Raw genomic sequence first — 16323 nt, 5'->3', positions numbered from 1 at the left:
TGTTTACTATGTAAACACTGCGACATGTTTATTCGCTGTGACAGATTAAAAACACTGCGACATGTTTATTTGCCATTTTAGTGTTTATTCTCAGAACACATGTCTGATTTTTAGATCGATCACAAAATTGCATACACTAAACATGTGACATGTTTACATATTAAACATCGCAATTTCTCAGTGTTTATATGATACATGTTTACACCTTATACATGCTGAGTGTTTATATGAGACATGTTTACACATGGTAATTTCCACGTGTTTATATGAGACATGTTTACACATCATACATTCATACATGATAATTTCTACGTGTTTAAATGAGACATATCATCATGCGTGTTAATTCCCATGTATTTATTAGTGTACAGTGGATTGTTTCCACTTTTTTTTGCATGGAATGGGATAAACGCATAACATTATATAGAATTTACCCAGTATGTACCAAATCATCAGCACACTTATATCGCATAATACCAGGGAAGACCTGGGTTAGCTTTCACAAACATTTTGGCTACAAGAGGCAAAGGCAATTCTCTGAATGCAAGTTATCAAAACATCAGTCAAACTTGGGCAATATCTAATGAATAATAAGTTAAAATCCTTTAAAGGGGAAATCGAGTCCAATATATGAGATAGTCTGATAACAAAGAGTAAAATCTTACAAGTTTAACAGTAAAAATTTGAATGAAATCGGATGAAAAATAAGGAAGTTATAAAATTTTGAAGTTTTGCTAATTTCTGCAAAGCAGTTAAAAGTGGATATGAATATGCAATTAGTGAGTTGACCATGCCATAACCTCACAATTTTTCACTGATCGTATACAAAAAAAAAAATGATGAAATTCAATGTTTATGTTAATGAAATGTGAAACATTATGGTATTGCTGGTTGAATAACTTCAGAAAAGTGATCAGTTAGATATATCAGGACTTGAGCCTCGGGAATAATTGCGTTTGAATGAAAAACTTGAAATTAAGTAAGTTGTGAGGGAATGACATGCCCACGTTGCCATTTGCATATTCATATCAACCATTCAAGAACTGTTTCCTCAAAAATTAGCGAAACTTCAAAACGTCATAACTTCCTTATTTTACATCCGATTTCGATCAAAATTTTACCAATGAACTCTTGATATTTCACTCTTTCTTATCAGACTAACATGTATTTGGACTGGATTTCCCCTTTAAATATTGCCATGTTTTGCTATACGACACCATACTGAGTTAAATGCAAGATACCTGGGAGTCACTGGCCTGTACACGAAGACGTAAATGAAATTCTCTCCTATACACACAGTAAAATTTGTATATGCAGGAAATGGCACACAACTCATTTTGGAGAAAAAAAAAATATTGCATTTAACAATTACTTTTCAGTCACATGTAATTCTTGGCCTACTTTCAAGAATTGCCGTCTTTCTACTGTATTCAGAACTAATTCTCAGTATTGTAAAACAAACTAATAAACTTGTTGATTGTGAATTGCAACTCGACGCTTCGGAACCTTGACATGTATGTAACACCTCCAGGAACATAACTGCAGTCTGTGAACAAATACATGCCGACCTTATAGATTGCATCAATTATTGGCAAAGTGCTTTGGGGTGTACCCGAACCAGATTAGGCTCACGGCAAATTATACCATGCACAACACTATGGTCGTATTGGTACTGATCAGGGAGTGTAGATGATGCACTCCATCATAAAGAGACCAAAAAAAAAAAAAAAAATGTTTTCACTGTATTTAGCCTGTGGTGAACATCTGCACTCCCTGATCAGTACCAATAATGGAGCTTAATGGCGCAGGTGAGCCCATTGTTTAATGCTAAGTCGTGACAGCTGAATGCTTGTTTTTAGACTATCGGTAGAATCGGTAGAAATGAAGCATGTTTTCATGCGTATATTTCTCAAGCATGCGTTATTCATATTTGATGCATAAGGTATCATACGAAAGAAGGAAATGTGGATGTTTAGGTTATGAACTTTGTTTTTCTAAAACGTAACGTTAAAAGTCTGAAAAATTCACTTAAAGTCACCATTTGCGCGTGCAAATGAAAATTTGATAGCACCACTGTTTGTTGTTCTAACTCAGTCATGCATGAACAATGAACATTAAGATGTACGTCAAATGAAAGAAGAAGAGTTTATCTTTAAATTGATGTATATCTCAAAAAGAAAATTTATGATTTTGTTAGTAAAAAGTTGCAAGGAAACTCGGTTTCGTTTTTTCTGGGACACGCTGTATATCAAAATGTAGTATACATTCATACGTAGAGAATGATATTTCAATAGGAAAAGAAACAAAGGTATAATGAAAGAGGTGGCAAACAATTTTGATATATTTTCTCTTCCAAATTGTTGGCCTTTCTCCACCTTGATCGCGGCTGAGTACACTTAAAAGAATATCATTACAAATCAAAATGTTGACACAGTTTACTAATAACTAAATGTACATGAGATAAAAGTAAAATGTCAGATCAGAGATAGGTGGCCGATAATGATTCGAATATGGTGGAAGTTAAAAGGCATCCGGTGCCGACTGCCGCAAAATCAGAGTGAGTTGTAATTCTTTATGTAAACCATACAGATCTAAATATTGTATTATATCCCTCGGTTCTAACGAACAGACGGAAAGAGTTGTGTTTAGTATAGTTTGCGTGTGATATTTTTGCTATTACATGTCTTAAATGTGCGGTTTCATTTCATACAGCATTGTTCATTTTGTATGCATATGAAGTTTCGAATAAAAGGGTACTGTATCAACTTTTGATGACAAGGAAAAAATGACATGTTTTTTTCTTTATTGTTTCACATGCTTTTAATTCTATTCACGCAATGATTTAATGTCTCATAATAGTACCCCGTCAATTGAAATTATTGAAACTCATTTTAGTGCATTAATGATTTGATTTATCTATGCCCTGTATGTAATGCTTTCCAATGCCGCCAGTTGCCTTCAAATCAGCAAACAGAAATTGATTTTTAGGTAAGGGCAGAAACTGAAAGAGCAGACTTAAAGCTGTCAAATTCAAATGGTCTCTGTAATCCCATGTACTTATAGAGGAAAAAAAAAACATTCTGAAAAAGTTTGCCTTGAGAAGGAAAAGAGAGAGGATGCAGAATTAACGGCTGAACAGCAATATTAAGGGGATTTTCAGATTAAGGCATTAAACGTCAAGTTCACCTTCATAAACAATAATTGAGAGAATGCAACAATGTTAGTAGAACACATCAGTGAAAGTTTGAGGAAAATTTGACAATCGATGCAAAAGTTATGAATTTTGAAAATTTTTGTGTTGGAACCGCTGGATGAGGAGACTACTACAGCTTGTGAGTCATATGCGTACAACCGTATAAAGAAAATGCAAAAGAAAATCAACATATTTTCACTTTTTTTCGCATAATAAAAGAGCACTTGACTTGCCTCTTTCTAAAGGCAGGGGGAATAATGTTACCCATAACATTTGTCGGTAACGAGTATGGGGAATGTGTACTTTTTTCAGAAGATGGAATTTTGTGAAATTCTCTTTATATTTTCCTTATATTGTTGTACGCATGTGACATATAAGTTATTCATACACTGCAGTAGTTTTCTCATCCAGCGGTTACTGCACAAAAACTTCATAAATTCATAACTTTTGAACGGATTGTCTAATTTTCCTCAAACTTCCAATGATGTGTTCTACTAATATTGCTACATTCTCTCAATCCTTTGTTTATGAAGGTGAACTTGTCCTTTAAGGATTATCAGGCAACAAAAAAATATTTACTCACCGAGGAAACACGTGAACAGTTACAAGTCGGTTACGAGCTCTACTTGGCCAATCACATTACAGAAACGCTGATGTTTGAAGTAATCACATCATTGTCATTGCACTAGGTCTGTGGAACATTAACAACTGCAGAAGTCTAGAAAACATTTGAAAACCGTCTAGAACGTTCAAAAAAAAAAAAATCGGAACGTCTAAAAGTCCTATTACCCTTTCCAGAATGTTTGGATAACCTTTCATATCCGTCCAGAACGTTCAGAAAACCTTTCAAAAAGTCTAATGTTTATTCTTCGTTGGCGCAAAAAAAAAGTATAGTTAGAGATTATACAGGCACAATCTTGGAATAATGTACCCTAATCTTAATCTTTTATAATCTTACCCTAAGCTGTTCCTAATGAGCTATCACCAATACCTTCTACATCCTATTCCCAGTTGATGTTTCCAAATCACATTATTCTGTTTATCGCCAAAAATGTTGTAATGCGTAAAGACAAAGTTGCTAAAACTACATCACGCACCTCTAAATAACGCAATGTGAAAGGGGGAATATAAACTGAACAGTGCCGTAGGTATAGTTTTTAGCAACAGAACATTTGAACCCAGCATAAATACTTTAGATTTCAATGTCTTGTATCTATTTCCTGTAGCTTCAAAGTTTAGCGTTACTTGTGCAAATATTCATAAACATGCATGATTATCCATGATAAAGAAACCAATGACGAGGACGTAGCGGATGAAAATAAAAACGTTTTTTGAACGTTCATTAAAGACGAAGTCGACGAAGCAGACCTAATAAAAACGTTTTGTGGACGTTTGTAAATGACGAAGACGTAGCAGACATAATGAAGTCGTTTTGTGATGTCCTCTGCCTTTTTAGAATATTCCCCCCCCCAAAAAAAAAAAAAAAACCTGTGCTTTGCGCTGAATTCTAAGTACCAACTTCACGTTTTCAAAACGTCCATTTTATACGACTTACATAACCTCAAAATTAAGAAAGAAAAATCGTTTAGGAAACGTTCCGAAAACGTTATGTGTTTGCGAGGAAGGGAACACATGTAACACGCACGCACACACACGCGCGCGCGAGCCCACGAGAACAAACACACATACAAGCAGACACACATATGAAGAAACAGCAAACGGAACAAGAAAGTAGTGGCCTAAGTGATATTCATTGTGCTTGTTTTCTGCAGTTGTTACTCTCTTTTTTTTTTTTTGGGGGGGGGGTAAGAGCATAACAAACGAACAACAAATAACAAATGATTGCGTGTGTGTGTGTGTGGGGGGGGGGGGGTTGAGCTGTAGCCTCTTGGCCATCCCCCCCCCCCCTGCCAGCAGGTTCGCGTTATATAAACAAATAACAGACGTTGCAGTCTTCGATTTTTAGTAACTGCACAGAAACATCCATTATGGGGGAACAAGTGGGTTACAATTTCTGTTGACGGTCATGTATTTTGCTAGCTTCTCCCAGAAGTAGTCCTGCCCTTCAGGATCCCGAGGCCACATGAGGTATGCCCTATTATCACTGAGGAAGAGACGCACTAGAAATGGCAGTTCGGCGTCCGGTATTTCTTCTAGAAACACAAGCACGATCTTTTCTATCTGTACCTCATTTACATGATCCAGGGCGAGTCGGAATTTAAGAAGGAACATGTGGTTTCTGAGAGAATGTGCGCTAATTAGAAACACCACCTTGAAGCTTCTTTCCACTAGATGACTGACGGAATCCAAGTAATACATCCCAAGCACTAGGGCCTCATCTCCAATGGCTAGCCGGTCATATTCAGGCAGATTCTCTTCCAGACCACGTCGGAAGATCTCATCCGTCCACTCTTCGTCTTCTTCGTGGGTAATAATGTACATATCATACTGGGATTCTGCCCGCTGCTGTCGAGCGACGATTTCCCGATAACCTATGAAGTGAATCTTGCACAGAAAAAGCACGTATCCGATTTTCCAGCGATGGTAGTAGATCAGGATCACAGCGAGTGTAGTGCAAAAAGCGCTGACTACCACTGACAAGTAGAGTACAAACTGTGGACCACATTCTCTGACTGGATTAAAATTAATCAAAAGTTTTCCTGCAGCGGATTTGAATGATCCGGGATAAGCACATTCGGATGACCTAGTATTTTCATCAAGCTTGATAGACCTCTCTGTGATCCATTTAGGTAACCAGTCAAGGGAACAATTGCAACTCCACTGATTGTCTCTCAGATTTAGTTCCGAGAGAGTTTGCAGTATAGGCTCAAATGTTGTGATGTCCAACGTGACCAAATAATTACATGAAAGATCTAATCGGGTTAGATTCAAAATATTTCGAAATAGATCGCTGTTTAAGAATAGTAGATTATTTGAAGCTAATGACAATTTTCGCAGTTGAATGGTATCATTTAGGAAATTTTCGGGAATAGAGCGAAGTCCGTTTTTTTCCATACTGAGAATTTGTACACTGAACAGCCCTTCAAGCAGCATTGTTGTTACTTCTAACTGGCTTCTATCTAGAGACAACTCTCGCAAATTGGTCAAGTTTCGAAACATAGCACCGGTTGGAATTGACATGCGAGTACCGTCAAGCTTCAATTCACGTAAATCCTGCAACCCTTCAAAGGAAGATATACCTTTACTGAAATCCCAAAGAAAAGCAGATGATATGCCAGTATCCTGAAGGTTTATTATTTGGAGGAGTGGTGAATTTTTTTGAAGAGTTCCGGGGAAAAACATCATTGGTTCGATGCCCTGAGCTTTACTAAAGTCTAAGATTTCCAGCGAGTGCACATTCAGTTGAAGTTCACCGGTATTGGTGCAGTAAGAAAAACACAGAGTATTCAATGACTGTAGATCAGAGAAAGAAACGTGCGTTAATGGGCTCAAAGGGCTGTGAGATAAATCTAAAATCTTCAAATTCTTTAGTCCGTTAAATGCATGGGTCCCTACTCTAACGAAGTTATTCCCTCCGAGTTTAAGTGTGGTTAGATTCGTATTCCACAACCAACTGTTCGTATTTATCACAGAAATGTTGTTTCTCTGTAAGGACAGCACTCTTAGCGAGGACATGCCGGAAAAGTGACTAGGGTCAATTGCTGTCAGGTAATTGTGGTTAAAGTTCAGTTCAGAGACTCCCGTCAAATGTTCGAACGCTCTTGGGATAAGCTGTGTGAGTTGATTCATGGCAACGTCTAGGTTACGGAGGTATTTTCCCTGTAGGGCACCCATTAGTCCAGGTCGTAAGGAAGTGACGCCTATATCTCTAATGTATAATGACGTTATTGTTGACGAAGACCGTACACCCTTGAAGAGGTGATAAAGCTCTTTCTCTGGTAACGCAATCGCGTCCATTTGCAGGCTTCGGACATTTAGGGATGAAATTGTCGTCGGGCTAACTAGTCTTATCGGGTTTAAGGACAGATCGAGATAATCGACGCTGCATTGCATCACAAAAGACTTTTCGGAAAGCTCAGAAAACTTGTTATTTGAAAGTATCACGAAGAGGAATGCCACGTCGTGGCAGTCTGTCCAGTTGACATTCGTCATGACGTTGCTAGTTAAACCCAGTCTGGACGTTGTGGCCATGGCCCTAAAGAGATCATCCGAAACACGAGCAAGATTAGTATGATTTAGCTGAATGCTCGTTAGGTCATTGCTTGCAAACATGCCCCTTTGAAGTACCGGGAGACGTGGATTTTTCGATAGATCAAGTACTCTCAGATGTGACAGCCCCAAGAACGTGCCGCTCTCTATGAACCCAATATCGTTGTATGCAATGTCCAGTACTTTTAATTGCTTGTAGATAAAGAATGACGTGTTGTGCAAGGTGGTAATCCGGTTGAAACTCAGATCAAGCAACTCGGTGTTACCGGGCAGATGACTTGGCACAGAAGACAGTCCTATTCTGCGGCAGTATACCTGCCGGCTTTCAAGGATAATGATACAGTGCTTGGATGGATCTTCTGTAGGCATCGTCTTCATTGTAGACAAGAAGATGATTACGTGTATTGAAATGAGCAGGATGAGAGACGCGCTGTCCTTCAAAGGCATATTCATTGCTGACCTCGCCGTACTCTGTGCAAAAGAAAGGGGGAAAAAGAGGGGGGGGGGGGGTAAAACCCAATATGACAATGATTTTACTATATAAAACGTACTTGTGAGCCATCACTCTTTGTCATGCTTTTGTATATTATCTCCAATACTGAATTACAAAATCCATCTTATTATTAATACATATCTGAAGCACGTTCAAAAAAAAGCTGATTCGAATCGCAGTTATTAGACCACCACCTAAATTTGCCTTCTTACAATGTGAAAAGATTCTCCCAAACTATTGACCCTAACTTATATGTAATAGAAATATTAAAGTAAAGTTATATATACATTACTGGGGTTTTCCTCACGATTCAGATACCGAATTATATGCCACAACAAACCAGTCCAGCACCCATCCCTAGGTTAAAATGGAAGTGTTTATCTAATGTAAATTTTCGCCGCTACGCAAGCAATAGCCAATAACCAGAGTGTGCATGTTGAACACCTAAATATCAAAATCACCATAATTCAAAGATTGCCTAAGTAAATGGAAGGGAAGTTCAACCAAAACGAAGAACCTCCAATGCTGTGTTCATGTGACGATTGCATTTTGCTGAAACTCTACCGAAAATGCATAAATTATGCAAAAGTAATGCTCTCAAAGAATAATTATTTCCTTTTTCATTAGTGGAAACCATGCCACTAAGAAATGTTCGTTAAACGTAATTACTGATTTGAAATAATTTATATTGATTTAGACTATTCGGTATGGTTGCTGAACAAGTTCACATGAACTCATCACCACTTTGTTTTCTTCCAAATTTTCTTTTCTCGCACAACTGCAGGCACCGTCATTGTTTATGCTCTTCCTATGACGTTGTTGTTTGTGGTTTCTCCGTCTCCTTCTCTTCTGATTCGTTTCTGTTTGTTGTGTGTGTTTGTGCACGCAAACTTGTCCAAGTGCACTTACGTGCTTGCGGTGTGTGTGCGTGCGAGTTTTCTGGAGACCTATACCTCAAAACCATCTACTTCTATGTAGGTTCCACCGCACATGATCCTAATCATGGAATAAATACAAATTTGAGGACCTTTTATCTGATTTGTATTTAATTTGTGTGAGGTAATATTATCACATATAAAGTCTTTATAATTATATTGAATTTACAAAGTATGTGTTACATTTCATTAATATCTATGAATGTACTGCACATGTATGTTGCAAATGCAACACAGCATAATTTCTGCGGAAACTTGATAGCTGAAATGAAATGAAATGAAAGAAAGGAAAAAGTGTCCTATCAGTATGATGTGGCAAGCATCCCTCGAAATATGAATACAGTGTCTTAGAAATCACACTTTCCCTGACTGATTTCATGAGAACGATTACTCAATCATTACCTCAATTATGCATTGCTTCAAAGAAAGAAAGTTCAATCTGTAATGTTGCTTCAATTTGCAAAAATGAATGTTGATTCCAGAGTACCTATTTTTCTTCAAAATCATATATGAATATATAGCTAAATGTAATACACATCGAACTATAGACTCTTCCCTCTCAGTCATGGTGTGTTAAGGGAAGACGTCGTTCTTATCATGATTAACTGACGAATTTTGTTCTAAATTGTGTATAAGAAAATGTGTAATATAACGGTACAATAATTAGATTTCAGTTTGATGACGACGCAAATGCAAAATATTAGCAACGAATTAGCTGAATAAAACAGCGATAATACAATCTCAGATCACGCCCGATCATGGTTTCTACATATTAATTTATCTATTTTTTTTTGTAATCGATAATCGGTTATTGACAAATTGAAGCAGCATCCACCGATCTTCTGCGCTAGAGTGAATCGCAGGAACATTACAAGTGCACGATGGATCATCACGTGCCGTTCTACGTATATATATCCACTACTAAGTGTGGAGACACATCACCAGCGATAAAAGTCGTTCGCATAGTATCAAATTTATGTATATCCGTTGATCGTAAAAGTATTCCAAAACGGTTCTTTTTCATAGCTAATCGCGTCAGCTAACCAAATTACCTGGTAGTTTGTCTTAATATATTGCAAACAAATGGCAAGTAGTGGAATGTTAATTTTGAGCCATTCTGATTTGGCTCCAAAATTTGGCACATAGATCAATGTTTACCACAAAAATAATAATTTTGCGAGACATTTATTTTGTCTGTTTCGATAAATGTGTTGCCTTCGCACAAACATTTCTATAATAAATTATAAGTCCGAAAAAAGTCTTGCCTTTTCAACGCCCCTCTCAGTTTATGAGCTTTTGAGTTGGAATTTAGGACATATTATCTAACATAACTATATACATAGAAGACAAGTTTTTGTGAGAATGGAAAAAGTGCTGCCAGGATGTTTTTCATGACAACAATAATTCAATGCAAATCATACAAAAATTTCAAGTCAAACAACTCTAAAACAACTCACCCATGCTTCAAGCGATCCAAACGAGAGTCGAACAACCTTTTGAACTTTCTTGAGAATTAAGTTGGCTCGGGCTAAAAAGAAAGTGTGTGGTGTTTGCTACTCATATAAGGGGTATCCAGGTCTCTTGCAATTTTGCAGGTAGAAGTGGAATAAAATCGACCCTCCCCTTTACCCCTGGGAACATCGGTTACACATGAATTCAGCCAGGTAGTCGGCTACCATGTCCCACTTTTTGGGTAGTCGCCCTGCCTTGAATTCATCTTCAGCTGTGTAGAACCTAAACTTTACCCTGTCATACGCCTCTTTGCGTTCTCTTTCGTCTCCTTCTCATCCTGTTTCTAATATCTCACTAACTACACACACAATCACATGAAGTGACTGAAAGGGAAATGTCGGATATACGCTTACTGTATATGACGCGTTGATTAGTTTCGGAAGACAGACATAGAGATTTCAGTACCATGCATTCTTCCCTATTTCAAACAGAATTAGAAACGAAAAAGGTAAGCAAAAAAAAAAACAAAAACCAGGAAATACACAACGCTAATTTAATATCAACGTATCGTATCTAGTGAAAGGAAAGGGATGACAAGGATGAAAGGGGTGGAGTGAAAAGGATGAAAGGGGTGGAGTGAAAAAAAAGTGCATTCTAGACATCAGCCATCTCAAATTACAGGAATACCTAGAACCAGAAACTGCATTACCAGAAGAATTGTTTGTTCATTTAGTTGTTTGTTTGATTTATCTTCTTCAACATGATTTTATACATGAGTTACAATTCTTTATAGAAGTGAGGGAGTTAGGAAAAAATATCAATGAATATTTTGTATCGTTGAGATCGGGATGAATATCGACATCAGAGAGAAACATAATTATGTTTTTTTTTTATTCCTCTGATCTCCAGCTACAGCATGTGGAAAATGCATGAAATATCGTGCTTATATAACAAATGTCTTCAGAAAGGAAGCAAACGAATATTATAGTAGTTTATTCAAGACTCATAAATAATCACTGGCCAGACCTGAAGAGTGATAAGTGATCTCTTCTCTAATGACAATAAATGGTAAAGGGCACCGAGGTGTCGAAAGCGAAAGAAGAAGTATTGCAAGCTTCTTTTCAGCAGGGGTCGGACTATTTTTCTTTGACATTAAGTGGGAAATATGGTTCATGTTTGGCGAGTAACATACATCAAGCTAATAGTGGTAGTAGCTATAGGGATTGTTTCTGCGATCATGCACTAAATATCAAACCAACTGCAGCGCATGAAGTCCGAAAATTACTTGTATTTGAATGCAAAGAAACAACGTTGTCATGACATTATCTCGGATAGGCTGATGAGAGATAAAGCAGATTTTATTTCAATGGATAATTATCCAGTATTTTCGATCGGGAAGATTCGACGAGGAAAGTCCCAAATCCATAGAAAATAGAAGAAGCATCTAACATTTTGATTCCCCCCCCCCTCAAGCGGTATACCCAACGCCTTTACCCCATGCATACCGACTTTGCCAGCAATCATGTACTATCTTAGCTCTGCCTTTGCATAATCCGTCATTTTATAAATCCCAGGTTCTCCTTTAATCTGTACCCAACTATCCCAACAGTAATAAGCCTGTACTATATGTGACCCTGCACCACAAAACACACAAAAATTCGCCAGACATGGATATTTAGTAACAGCAGATTCTGAAAAAGCAGACTCTAAGCTTTATAATGAGGTATAACTCAATTCAAATGGATTCTCCTAACCTGAAAAAAAAAAATGGAAAGAAAGCACACACTCCGGAAAAGTGTGAACTCAGAAAAGAGGCTCTGAAGTACAGTGTGTATTCAAGCGCTTAATCTTTACCAAGCCGTGCTGGCTGTGCAACGAATGGGACAAAAAACAGGAAGTAAACCACCAGAGTAACAACAATGAAGGGATTATAAAATTGAACTGAAATTAGACATGCCTCATCAACACACTCTGTCTATGATTAATACCAACTTTTAAAGCAGTAGCCCCATCCTTTCAAAAGTTATTAGAGTTGTAAGTGAGGAGTGTGTACAAGGTTTCTCAGAAATGAAAACTGGACTCTAAAGACATATGTAATCACAGTATTCTACACAAAAATGATCGAGATAAACTGCTATAAAACACACTTTTCTGCCTGGTTTTTGACCCCAAATTTTAGCACAATGTAGAAGAGGACTTGATCCTTCATAAAATATGAAAAGGTCAAGATCGGCTAGTTTGACCCATTTCACCTATTTTCAGTCCTGAAGCAAAAATCAGTGTGTGCGACTTTAGTTCGTTTTGTGGTGAACGGTCACATATTGAGTCGATATCTTATTCCTTCCAAATAACTTATCTCCCACAAGGAATAATTCTATTCTGAAGAATAACAGGAAGGTTATTCTCCTTTACTCGTGTATTGAGCAGCATCAGGTATTTTGCTCAATAGACGTAGATTGGCAGTGGCAGTTCAATTAACTGTGTTCACATGTACCTAAAAGAATACTTGGCTCCAAATTAAAGAGCTCAAGGTCCAGACGTGAGCACCTTCGTGCCGGTTACTGTCCCTCAGCTAAAGTGACAGCAGTAGATCCCTTCACACTCTCGACTCTTCCAAGTAAATGTCGTAGATGTTCAGAATACATGTTGCTTTAATTTTGTCCTTGGATACTGGGTTATAGAAAAGAAGCCTCAACAATAACCGTACAAAATCGGTCACCAATATAGTAACCTCGTCCACCCGTAAGTTACAGGAACTCGCCGTTCCGGAGTTCCTGTTAACATGATTGTAATGCAATCTACATGATAAAGTAACAAATGGAAATTAGCAATTTATAGCGTGGATTTTTTTTCTATAGTTCAGAACAATGTTTGAAGTTTCAATGCAGGGAATCTATTCATCTTGGCTGTGATAAACCACTTAGGATGGCAGTGTATTAGGCCTATTCGCGCTGAAACCATGTTGTGTTAACTCGGACGCTACCTTGGTAGCAGAGAGGTTAGCTGACCAAATCTCAAATCCATTCCTGAGGTACAGTGTGTGATAGATGTGCGAGATATCGATTATGACATTGAAATCAAAGTCAAATGCTATAGCCATATTTTTTTTTGAGCGGAGGGGGGGGGTGAATTTGTGGCGAGTTACCATAAAAGGATTGCATTTATATTATTTTAACGAGGAATTTTGTTAAGAACATTTTCTTTTCTTTCGTTAACGATGCCCTGAGGTGATTCCTGAGTGCAGAGAAAGAGTATCTTACCTGCTTTGTACACGAAAATCTACGAAAGACCTTAGAGAAACCGACGGCAATAACTTTGCTGGTGATCTGGTGACAAATAGAACGTCAAGGGCCGGCGCCTTTAGAGTTGCGAATATGCACGATCGTTCGATGTACACTTATGAAATTAACAGCAGTCCATATTGTGACTTATTCTTATTCTATCCGTTCGTGCTGCACGTAACGCACGCACTTTCCCCCAAAACCGTTGTAGCATCAACCTCGACAGTGATGCACTTAAACACCTTGGAAAAAGACAAATCAGCCAATTAGAAGAAGGTAGCAATTGTAGGCGGAGTATATTTTCTCGTCACATGCCGGGTATAATTTCTCATAAAATGAAAAAAAAAATCCACGGCGTTTTATTAGGTACACCACATAGAGACTCATACGTGGGTGAATTGCTTGCCGAAAGTACTGTCAGCAGTCGACTATGTAATAACTTGTTGTAGGTTTTGCAACAGCAAGTACGATTCGATACAATAAAATCAAATACAAGTTGAGCATAGCGATATGCAGGTGGTGTTTTCTTCTTTTTGTTACTCATTATCAGATGTATTATGTTCATCTACGTTGTTTGCAAATTACAAATTTGTGCTTATAATTTTTATATTCTTTTCTCTGTTTATTTGGTAGCAATGAAAATAAATTGAGTATATGAATATAAGAACGACCCAAGTCCAATTTTTGGCCAAATTCAGTTTGACTTCATGGGAAATTGTAGCTTATGCATGGACTCATCTTGTGTGTAAATGATAAGTCCTAATTACCCCCGGAAGTGCCTGAAATAAATGAGTTAAATCTTATATGAATGTAAGAATGAATGACTTGGGTCATTCTTACATTCATATTATTGCGCCCTCTCTCGTCCTTCTCTCATCTCTATAGCAGAATATCATGTATATGAATCAAAGAACGACCCAAGTCCATATGAATCAAAGAACGACCCAAGTACATTACACAAAATGGCGTTGATAATGACACTGGTACTGGGCTTAACGTAGGGCAGGGGTACAATGGCATGTTGGGTGGGGAGTGTAACCAAGCTCTGAAAGGGGCAAACCTTTTCTTATGTTTACATGTTGAAAGGAGTTCCGTTCTTGAGTTCAGAATTGCTGGTGTCTTGACTGGGATGATAATAATCCGTTTTGCATCCAGGCATTTGCTTTAATTATATCAACTCATACATTTACTTTTCATTTCCACAAAGCTTTATACTGTACAGTGAACAGTTATCCAAGCTTTACAGTTTAAGTGCATTAGATGAATCGGACATGATTATTTCAAAATGAAAGAGGACTCGACATATTGTGGCGCAGACATGCACAAACACACGCACACACACACAAACACACACACACAAACACACATACACACGACGTAAATCACATCTTAATACACAAGTCTCTTTCCTACTCGTATCTTACTTTCGATTATTAATTATAATGAATGCAAGTAGTCCTATATGCATTCATACATAAAGAATCTATCTAAAAATGGAGATGAAGGGCGAGACATCCAACGAGTAGGCGTTCCCACACTTTTTTTTTTTTTGCCTTTATAGGCCTTGTTAGTGCGGCTAAATAATATCATAACAAATTTGAATGTGGACATTGTTTACTAATAACTGCAAGTACTTTAGGTATGAGTATAGTGAGTCACCATAACATATAGATCAAAATATAGATACTGGATAATGATTCAATTATCGTGCAAGTTAAAGGGCATCCAGATGCCGTGACACCACTGTGAATTGTATATATGAATGTACAGCATGCACATTTCTTCATTCGCATTTATAGAATGATAACAGTATTATATACTTCACTTTTTTCACCTAAGTACATACAGAAAGGGTTGTGCTATTGTAACATAGATAAGTGTACTGTAGGTTTTAATAGTATTACCTAAAACCACGCGCTTTTCACTTTGCACGTATTGGCTCCCCCCTTTTTTTTTAGATTTCGCGATTGTTGTTGGTATTTCTTGATCGTAAGTAAATTGCATGGTGTTTTTTCTTTCTGTTTCCTCAACGATTAAAGGGACATTCCGGACGATTTTCATAATTTCACTTCATGTAGTACATAAATCAACAGCTCCATGTATAGATTCGTGGAATTTGTTGTGGTCCTTAAGCAGAGAAACCAATAAATTGAAAATCTTAAACAAATTGCACTGAACAGTGTTGATGACATCAGAGCCTCATATATTTCACAAATGTAGTAGTGCAATTCCATTACAATACCACTTGCTCAACAAGTTCACCTGTGAAGAATCTATGCATGCCTTCTTCTTTTGTTCTGCTTCCGTGAGCCCCAACTCATGCATTCTTATGGTGAGGCTGCCATGTCATCATCCTTGCTCATTGCAATTTGTTATGAATTTTGAAAACATTCTCATTCCTATAAATTCTGAAACTCTGTACTCAGTTTAGCTGATTTATAGGGTTTTCTTTTATGCAAGTGATGTTTTATTTGGTAATCATCATATAACATTCTTGAAGCAGTGACAGCTGAGAGATACATGACAAAGAATACATTTTGTTCAACTGCTTAATTATACATACACATTTTCTCTTGAGGTATGTTATCTGTGTGGGTTTATATACGGAAAGGAATGTTAAAAGCTGACATAGCCGGAAGGTTGCCAACGACATGCAGAGTTGTAAGCGCATATACACAATCTAATTACATGTATTTGGAATCTATGCCATTTCGACAGAGAGAGAGAGAGAGAGAGATAAAAAAGATACAACATAAAAAGAACAAATATAAAACATAAAAGTGCCATGGCGTAAACATT

General features: G+C 37.4%; 1 protein-coding gene across 1 annotated transcript; it reads right to left on the bottom strand.

Annotated features, from left to right (window-relative positions):
- Positions 1-5179: 5179 nt before the first annotated feature.
- Positions 5180-7732, bottom strand: LOC139721773 (CD180 antigen-like). Its single transcript, XM_071633096.1, has 2 exons — positions 6769-7732; positions 5180-5853 (listed from the first exon to the last, which is right to left on the bottom strand). The coding sequence occupies exons 1-2, from the start codon at positions 7730-7732 to the stop codon at positions 5180-5182; spliced, it is 1638 nt and encodes a 545-aa protein (XP_071489197.1).
- Positions 7733-16323: the final 8591 nt, after the last annotated feature.

This window comes from Diadema antillarum, unplaced genomic scaffold (genome assembly GCF_040938485.1).
Source record: "Diadema antillarum isolate AM-2024a unplaced genomic scaffold, OU_Dant_1.0 scf00000150, whole genome shotgun sequence".
Lineage (NCBI taxonomy): Eukaryota > Metazoa > Echinodermata > Echinoidea > Diadematoida > Diadematidae > Diadema > Diadema antillarum.
Note: the sequence above shows the minus strand (reverse complement) of the source record. Positions and strands in the feature narration are given on the sequence as shown.